The sequence below is a fragment of the Lynx canadensis genome, chromosome B4 (assembly GCF_007474595.2).
Source record: "Lynx canadensis isolate LIC74 chromosome B4, mLynCan4.pri.v2, whole genome shotgun sequence".
In the NCBI taxonomy this organism is placed as follows: Eukaryota; Metazoa; Chordata; class Mammalia; order Carnivora; family Felidae; genus Lynx; species Lynx canadensis.
This window is the reverse complement of record NC_044309.1, coordinates 11,287,417-11,297,576: the sequence shown is the minus strand read 5'-3', so window position 1 is coordinate 11,297,576 and position 10,160 is coordinate 11,287,417. Positions and strand designations below refer to the sequence as shown.

The window sequence follows — 10,160 nt, the reverse complement described above, 5'->3', positions numbered from 1 at the left end:
ACTGAAACAGTTTTATTAAATAAAGGTTTATTTTCTACTGTTTACACTCATGTTGCTGCTGTAAAGTACAACAACATACACAAATTCCTAGCATGAATTACTCATAATGTTCACCCCCACTGAACTACAGACATTGCTTGAGAATTAGATCTTTGCTTTAGGGGTTTAAAAAAAAAATGGGGCATTGTATCTTGAAAGCATATTCTCAAGTGATGGGTTGGAATTCGAAGGCATAGCCAATACAGTCAAACAGCACCGACTGCTGTCACTGGGAAGAAAGGAATGAAAATCAGCAAGAGTCCTCACGAGCGGTTGTTTCTAGGAACAGCTGTAACCGAAGCCTGATTCTGCCAGTCGGCTGAGTGGCAGCTTTGAGAGGGGACAAGAAGGGGCGGTGGACGGAGAGGGAGGGTGGGAACGTGGATACTATGAGTTAAAAAAGTATAAAAAGTTAATTATATCTAAAATACAGATTAGATATAAATGTTCCAGAACTCATTAAATAAGCTCAAAAATACTGGAAAGTGGCAATTTGAACTACATTTATTTTTAAACAAGTGGGGGGAATATTGTTTTGAATGTGTGCAAAACTGATCCACGTCACCATCTCACCGTCACAACTGAACATGGCAAGGCGGGCACATTGGTTTCCAGCATCACGGGCAACACTACGAGTACATTTTTTAACGAATAATGTAAACTTTAGTTTTAAGGCAGCTGGTACTAACGCTGCACACAGGCTTAGCTCAGTCCCCATTTCACAAATGGGACAGTCAGCACTTGAAAACAAAGTGTGAGGGAAGAAAAGGGGAACCAGCATTTGACAGAAACAACGTGTCAACATTATTTTCCCTTTCACACACACAAGAAATACTGGAACACTTAGAAAAACAAAGCACCCATCCCGCCAACTTCAGCCTGCTCCTTGACAAAAATTTCAAAATACTGATAAATAATAGTGACTGCGAGCAGAATCCCAGTGCCAGAGCCGATGGCCCCAAGGAAGTCGGCCAACACCGAAAGGGCTCCGATGCACAAGCCCCCAAACGCAGCTGCTGTGGGGATGTACCTGGAAGACAAAACCCTGGGTCAGGCGGTGCAGCGAAACAGGAAAAGGTGCAACAGTCAGAAACAACACACTGACGCATCGTTAAACAAGCCTGTCGTGAACTCCAGCACGGAATGACCCGTCGTGCACGGTAGTTACGTGTTGGTGAAAACTTTGCCATTAAGGTAACGACGTGACCCCGACTTCCAGAAACCAGTAAACAGCCGAGAAAAACAATACGTGATTTTTATGGCAGGTTAGGATCCTCAACAGATCTACGCATTAAAACATTTAGTACTTTAGGTCATCTTTAGCTCCCTCTTGTAGATGAAGAGTAAACCTCAAAATGCTTTCTAAGTAACAAATTTATGGGACAAGATGTGGAGGACCCTCTTTACGGTAATTCAACCTTGGCTGCGCATTAGAATCACCTGGAGAGTTGTTTAATATACTTGGATGATATTTAATATTCCAGAAAGGAAAAACAAAAGACTGGGGAGATGGTCGATGAACAGGAATGGCAGAAAGATGCTTAACTACTGAAGCTGGATACAGTTGAATACCCGGAGGTTCCTTATACTACTCTCTGCGATCTACATTCTAGGTAAATAAAAAAAATTACATAAAAATACAAATGCCTGTTCAACAAATAGTTCTGGAACAACTGGATATCCACACGCACAAAAAGAAATCTGGACCCGTCACACCAAACACAAAAAAAATTAGCTCAAAGTGGACCACAGACCTGAATGTTAGAGCCGAGACTCCTAATGGAAAATAATAAATCTTTGTGACCCTGGGTTAGGCAATGGTTTCTTAGATTAACACCAAGACCAGCACAACGCAACCAAGAGAAACTGAACGTTGTCAAAATTAAAAACTCGTGCAAAGGACACCAAGAAAGTGAAAAGACAACCCACAGAATGGCAGCAAATTATTTATAAATCATACACCGAAGAGGAGCCATATCCAGGATATTGTCACAAAAAAAATCTTACAACTCAGGGCGCCTCAGTAGTTCAGTCAGTTAAGTTCAACTCTTGATTTCAATTCAGGCCATGATCTCACAGTTCATGAGTTCAAACGCGGAGCCTGCATGGGATTCTCCGCGCCCCCTTTCTATCCCTCCCCAGCTCAAGTGCATGTGCGCGCATGCGCTCGCTCTCTCTCCCTTTCTCTCTCTAAATAAACTCAAAAATTTTACAACTCTAACAAAAAGACAACCCAGTTAAACATAAGCAAAAGATGTGAATAGACACTTCTCCAAAGAAGGTACACAAATGACTGATTAAACACATGAAAAGACACTCCACATCATTACTCATCAGGAAAAAGCAAATCAAAACCACAATGAGCTACCACTGCATGCCCACTAGATGGCTAGAATCAAAAAGCAAGAACCGGTGCTAGCAAAGGCGTGCAACGACTGGAAGCTTCACCCACTGCTGGTGGGATGGAGAGCAGTCCAGCCGCTCTGGAAACACTCTGGCAGTTCCTCGACACTAAACACAGAATTGTTAGGACCCAACGATCCCACTCCTACAAGAAGGAAAACATATGTCCACACAAAACATGTACAAGTACGTTCTGAACAGCATTATTCGTGATAGTCAAAACACTGGAAACAACCAAAATCTCCATCAACCGATGAACAGATAAACAAAACGTGGTACTATACACCCATATAATGGAATATTATTCACAAATAATGGATGAATCCTGAAAACATTATGCTAAATGAAAACTATTACAAAAGATCACAATTCCACTTATATGAAATGTCCAGAATAGGCAAATCTGTAGAGATCGAAAGTAAAAAGTGGGCTGGGGCGTGGGAGGGTGCAGTGAATGGGAATAGCCAACAGGTGCAAAATTTCTTCATTGGTGATGAAAAATAAATTTTTTTTAAGTTTAAAAAGTAAGCTTTATAGCCAATGTGGGGCGTGAACTCATGATCCCGAGATCAAGAGTCACATGCTCCTCCAACTGAGCCAGCCAGCTGCCCTGGTGACAAATGTGTTTTTTAGAATTACACTGTAATGATTCCACACTCTGAATATACTAAACACAAAAAAAACCACTACACCATACACTTCAAATGAGTGAATTACACAGTATGTGAATTACAGCCCAATAAAGCTGTTATCAAAAAATAAACTAATGCAAAAAAAGAAAAGAAGGGGCACCTGGGTGGCTCAGTTGGATAAACCTCTGACTCTGTTGCAGCTCAGGTCAGGACCTCACATTTGTGGGATCAAGCCCCATGTCGGGCTCCGCACTAAGGGTGGAGCCTATTGGCGAGCACGTGCCCATGCGTGCTCTCTCTCTCAAAAAAAGTAAATAAATAAACGAATGTATGGGATCCACCTTGGGCCAAATAAATCATAATTCCTAGAGGTTGAATATCAGTGCCTTTTAAAAGCTCCCAGGTGATTTTATGTGCAGCCAGACAACAAGGACTTCCAATCAAGAACATTTTACCACTGGGCTGAGGAGTGAAGGAAACACAATTTTACTCAAATCATTTAGATGTCAATTTTGATGTGGAGAACAATTCAGTATTGTGTTAAATTTTGGTTCTTCTGTGTGAAGTCGAAGAAAAATGCTTCATATTTAAGCAGGACAATATTTGACAATAAATTAAAGACTGAAAAGCCAGGTACATATGTATGTACACACACATGTACACACACATCAAGGGTTAAATTTCATGACCTTACCTATTGAGCTCATGAACCATAGAGGTATCTCTGTGGCCCCTCATAACCATTTGCTGTTCTTTAAGCTGTTTAGCAACCTGCCAAGAGAAAAACAACTTTTAAAATCAAACTCTAGGGGCACCTGGTTTGCTCAGTCAGTTAAGCATCCGGTTCTTGATTTTCGCTCAGGTCATAATCTCATAGTTCACGAGTTTGAGCCCCTGCACTGACAGCACAGAGCCTGCTTGGGACTGTCTCCCTCTCTCTGCCCCTGCCCCACTCTCTCTCAAAAACGAACATTTAAAAAAAAAATTAAACATGGGGCACCTGGGTGGCTCAGTCGGTTAAGCATCTGACTGGCTCAGGTCGTGATCTCTCGGTTCAAGGGTTCCAGCCCCAGGTTGGGCTCTGTGCTGACAGCTCAGAGCCTGGAGCCTGCTTCAGATTCTGTGTCTCCCTCTCTCTCTGCCCCTCCCCTGCTCACACTCGGTCTCTCAAAAATAAACATTAGTCAGTGGGCCACATGCTAGAAAGAACGTATTGGGAAGATGGTGGCATAGGAGGACGCTGGGCTCACCGTGTCCTGTTGACCACTTAGATTCCACCCAAATCTGCCTAAATAACCCAGAAAACCGCCAGAAGACTAGCAGAATGGACTCTCCGGAGCCAAGCGTAGACAAGAGGCCCACGGAAGACGGTAGGAAGGGCAGAGAAGCAATGCACGCTACGTGGACTGGTGGGAGGGAGCCGGGGCGGTTGACGGGCAGCCCGCCCGGCAAGACAGAGCCCCCGAGTCTGGCTTGCAAAAGCGGAGGGACCAGACGGAGTGTGTTCTCACAGCCAGCGGGACTTAACATCCGGAATGTTATAAGTCAACAGCTCTGCTCGGAAAGCGGGAGGGCGAGAGGACGCTGGGAGGGAGAGGTGTTGAGCCCTGGAAGACAGAGCTCAGCTCGGCGGGGAACAAATGTGCTGGCCAGCGCCATTGCCCTCTCCCACCCCCCCACCCCCCCCAGCCAAAATTCCAAAGGGAACCAACTCCCGGCACTGCGCAAACGCCCAACATTGTGCTTCTGTGGATCCATCCCTCCGATGGGCCTGCCTCCCTCCTGGTGCTGCAGGGCCTCTCCCACAGGGGACCACCGACAGCAAAGCTGGCTAAGCTTGCCCCTCCCGCCCCTGTGCACCTTGCGGATCCACCCCATCTGATACGACCTTGGCCAGATCCCATCAAAGCAGCTCCACAAGCCTGGCAGTGTGCAAGCAGCCCAGACAGGGGCCACACCACTCCACAGTGAGTCCTGCCCCTAGGAGAGGGGAAGATAAGGTACACATCAGTCTGACTGTGGCCCCAGTGGTGGGCTGAGAGCAGACATTGGGTCTGACTGCGACCCGCCCAGCTACCGCAGGAATAAAATGACAAAGCAGAAGAATTCTCCTCAAGAGAAACTCCAGGAAGTAGCGACAGCTAACGAATTGATCAAAATCGATTTAAGCAAAATAACGGAACAAGAATTTAGAGTAATAGTCATAAAATTACTCACTGGGCTTGAAAAAAGCATAGAGGACAGCAGAGAATCTATTGCTACAGAGATCAAGGGACTAAAAAATAGTCATGAGGAACTAAAAAATGCTATAAATGAGGTGCAAAATAAAATAGAGGCGGCCATAGCACAGATTGAAGAGGCAGAGGAGAGAATAGGTGAATTAGAAGATAAAATTATGGAAAAAGAGGAAGCTGAGAATAAGAGATATAAAAAAAATCCAGGAGTCTGAGGGGAGAATTAAAGAACTAAGTGATGCAATCAAATGGAACAATATCCGTATCATAGGGATTCTAGAAGAAGAGAGAGAGAAAGGGGCTGAAGGTGTACTTGAATAAATCATAGCTGAGAACTTCCCTGATCTGGGGAAGGAAACAGGGATTGAAATCCAAGAGGCACAGAGAACTCCCTTCAGACATAACTTGAATCAATCTTCTGCATGACATATCACAGTGAAACTGGCAAAATATAAGGATAAAGAGAGAATTCTGAAAGCAGCTAGGGATAAACAGGCCTTAACATACAAAGGTAGACACATAAGGGTAATAGCAGACCTATCTAGTGAAACTTGGCAGGCCAGAAAGGAATGGCAGGAAATCTTCACTGTGATCAACAGAAAAAATATGCAGCTGAGAATCCTTTATGCAGCAAGTCTGTCATTCAAAATAAAAGGAGAGAGAAAAGTTTTCCCAAACAAAAACTGAAGGAATTCATCACCACCAAACCAGCCCTACAAGAGATCCTAAGGGGGATCCTGTGAGACAAGGTACCAGAGACATCACTACAAGCATGAAACCTACAGACATCACAATGACTCTAAACCCATATCTTTCTATAATAACACTGAATGTAAATGGACTAAATGCTCCAACCAAAAGACATATGGTATCAGAATGGATAAAAAAACAAGACCCATCTATGTGCTGTCTACAAGAGACTCATTTTAGACCTAAGGACACCTTCAGATTGAAAGTGAGGGGGTGGAGAACTATCTATCACGCTACTGGAAGTCAAAAGAAAGCTGGAGTAGCCTTATCAGACAAACTAGACTTTAAATTAAAGGCTGTAACAGGAGATGAAGAAAGGCATTATATAATAATTACAGGGTCTATCCATCAGGAAGAGCTAACAATTATAAATGTCTATGCACTGAATACGGGAGCCCCCAAATATATAAAACAATTACAAACATAAGCAACCTTATTGATAAGAATGTGGTAATTGCAGGGGACTTTAATACTCCACTTACAACAATGGATAGATCATCTAGACACATGGTCAATAAAGAAACAAGGGCCCTAAATGATACAGTGGATCGGATGGACTTGACAGATAACATTTAGAACTCTGCATCCCAAAGCAACAGAATATACTTCTTCTCAAGTGCACATGGAACATTCTCCAAGACAGATCACATACTGGGTCAGTGCACATGGAACATTCTCCAAGATAGATCACATACCGGGTCACAAAACAGCCCTTCATAAGTATACAAGAATTGAGATCATACCATGCACACTTTCAGACCACAATGTTATGAAGTTTGAAATCAACCACAGGAAAAAGTCTGGAAAACCTCCAAAAGCATGGAGGTTAAAGAACACCCTACTAAAGAATGAATGGATCAACCAGGCAATTAGAGAAGAAATTAAGAAATATGTGGAAACAAATGAAAATGAAAATACAACAATCCAAACGCTTTGGGATGCAGCGAAGGCAGTCCTGAGAGGAAAATACATTGCAATCCAGGCCTATCTCAAGAAACAAGAAAAATCCCAAATACAAAATCTAACAGCACACCTAAAGGAAACAGAGAAGAACAGCAAAGACACCCCAAACCCAGCAGGAGAAGAGACATAACAAAGATCAGGGCAGAAATAAACAATATAGAATCTAAAAACACTGTAGAGCAGACCAATGAAACCAAGAGTTGTTTTTTTCAAAAAATAAAATTGATAAACCTCTAGCCAGGCTTCTCAAAAAGAAAAAGGAGATGACCCAAATACATAAAATCACGAATGAAAATGGAATTATTACAACCAATCACTCAGAAATACAAGCAATTATCAGGGAATACTATGACAAATTATATGCCAACAAACTGGACAACCTGGAAGAAATGGACAAATTCCTAAATACCCACACACTCCCAAAACTCAAACAGGAAGAAATAGAAAGCTTGAACAGACCCATAACCAACGAAGATATTGATTCAGTTATCAAAAATCTCCCAACAATTAAGATTCCAGGACCAGATGGCTTCCCAGAGGAATTCTACCAAACATTTAAAGCAGAAATAATACCTATCCTTCTCAAGCTATTCTAAAAAATAGAAAGGGAAGGAAAACTTCCAGATTCCTTCTATGAAGCCAGCATGACTTTGATTCCTAAACCAGACAGAGACCCAGTAAAAAAAGAGAACTACAGGCCAATATCCCTGATGAATATGGATGCAAAAATTCTCAGTAAGATACTAGCAAATTGAATTCAACAGCATACGAAAAGAATTATTCACCATGATCAAGTGGGATTCATTCCTGGGCTGCAAGGCTGGTTCAACATTCGTAAATCAATCAATGTGATACATCACATTAATAAAAGAAAAGAACCATATGATCCTGTCAACTGATGCAGAAAAAGCATCCTTTAATAAAATTCAGCATCCTTTCTTAATAAAAACCCTCGAGAAAGTCAGGATAGAAGGAACATACTTAAACATCATAAAAGCCATTTATCGGGGCACCTGGGTGGCTCAGTCGGTTAAGCGGCCGACTTCGGCTCAGGTCATGATCTCGCGGTCTGTGAATTTGAGCCCCGCGTCGGGCTCTGTGCTGACAGCTCAGAGCCTGGAGCCTGTTTCAGATTCTGTGTCTCCCTCTCTCTGACCCTCCCCCGTTCATGCTCTGTCACTCTCTGTCTCAAAAATAAATAAATGTTAAAAAAAAAAATTAAAAAAAAAAAAGCCATTTATGAAAAGCCGACAGCTAATATCATCCTCAATGGGGAAAAACTGAGAGCTTTCCCCCTGAGATCAGGAACATGACAGGGATGTCCACTCTCACCGCTGTTGTTTAACATAGTGTTGGAAGTTCTAGCATCAGCAATCAGACAACAAAAGGAAATCAAAGGCATCAAAATTGGCAAAGATGAAGTTAAGCTTTCACTTTTTGCAGATGACATGATACTCTACGTGGAAAATCCAAAAGACTCCACCAAAAGTCTGCTAGAACTGATACATGAATTCAGCAAAGTCGCAGGATACAAAATCAATGCACAGAAATCAGTTGCATTCTTATACACTAATAATGAAGCAACAGAAAGACAAATAAAGAAACTGATCCCATTCACAATTGCACCAAGAAGCATAAAATACCTAGGAATAAACCTAACCAAAGATGTAAAAGATCTGTATGCTGAAAACTATAGAAAGCTTATGAAGGAAATTGAAGACGATATAAAGAAATGGAAAAACATTCTGCGCTCATGGATTGGAAGAATAAATATTGTTAAAATGTCAACACTACCCAAAGCTATCTACACATTCAATGCAATCCCAATGAAAATTGCACCAGCATTCCTCTCAAAGCTAGAACACGCAATCCTAAAATTCATACGGAACCACAAAAGGCCCCAAATAGCCAAAATAATTTTGAAGAAGAAGACCAAAGCGGGAGGCATCACAATCCCAGACTTTAGCCTCTACTACAAAGCTGTAATCATCAAGACAGCATGGTACTGGCACAAAAACAGACACATAGACCAATGGGATAGAATAGAAACCCCAGAACTAGACCCACAAACGTATGGCCAACTAACCTTTGACAAAGCAGGAAAGAATATCCAATGGAAAAAAGACAGTCTCTTTAACAAATGGTGCTGGGAGAACTGGACAGCAACATGCAGAAGGATGAAACTAGACCACTTTCTTACACCATTCACAAAAACAAACTCAAAATGGATGAAGGACCTGAATGTGAGACAGGAAACCATCAAAACTCTAAAGGAGAAAGCAGGAAAAAACCGCTCTGACCTCAGCCGCAGCAATTTCTTACTTAACACATCCCCAAGGGCAAGGGAATTAAAAGCAAAAATGAACTATTGGGACCTCATGAAGATAAAAAGCTTCTTGGGGCGCCTGGGAGGCGCAGTCGGTTAAGCATCCGACTTCAGCCAGGTCACGATCTCGCGGTCCGTGAGTTCGAGCCCCGCGTCGGGCTCTGGGCTGATGGCTCAGAGCCTGGAGCCTGTTTCCGATTCTGTGTCTCCCTCTCTCTCTGCCCCTCCCCCGTTCATGCTCTGTCTCTCTCTGTCCCAAAAATAAATAAACGTTGAAAAAAAAAATTAAAAAAAAAAAAAAGATAAAAAGCTTCTGCACAGCAAAGGAAACAACAAAACTAAAAGGCAACCAACAGAATGGGAAAAGATATTTGCAAATGACGTATCGGACAAAGGGCTACTATCCAAAATCTATAAACAGCTCACCAAACTCCACACCCGAAAAACAAATAATCCAGTGAAGAAATGGGCAGAAAACATGAATAGACACTTCTCTAAAGAAGACATCCAGATGGCCAACAAGCACATGAAAAGATGCTCAACGTCACTCCTCATCAGGGAAATACAAATCAAAACCACACTCAGATATCACCTCACGCCAGTCATAGTGGCTAAAATGAACAAATCAGGAAATTATAGATGCTGGTGAGGATGTGGAGAAACGGGAATCCTCTTGCACTGTTGGTGGGAATGCAAACTGGTGTGGCCGCTCTGGAAAACAGAGTGAAGGTTCCTCAAAAAATTAAAAATAGTCCTACCCTATGACCCAGCAATAGCAATGCTAGGAATTTACCCAAGGGATCCAGGAGTGCT

General features: G+C 42.4%; 1 protein-coding gene across 2 annotated transcripts in view; it reads right to left on the bottom strand.

Moving 5' to 3' along the window:
• Window positions 1-10: 10 nt before the first annotated feature.
• Window positions 11-10,160, bottom strand: part of SEC61A2 (SEC61 translocon subunit alpha 2) — a 34,944-nt gene continuing 24,794 nt past the window's right edge. For both annotated transcript variants that reach the window (XM_030323199.1, XM_030323200.1), the window contains 2 exons: window positions 3,769-3,845; window positions 11-1,069 (listed from right to left, as the gene is read on the bottom strand). In XM_030323199.1, coding sequence (XP_030179059.1) covers window positions 883-1,069; window positions 3,769-3,845 — 264 coding nt within the window. In that variant the 3' untranslated portion in view covers window positions 11-882. The remainder of the gene's footprint in view (window positions 1,070-3,768; window positions 3,846-10,160) is intronic.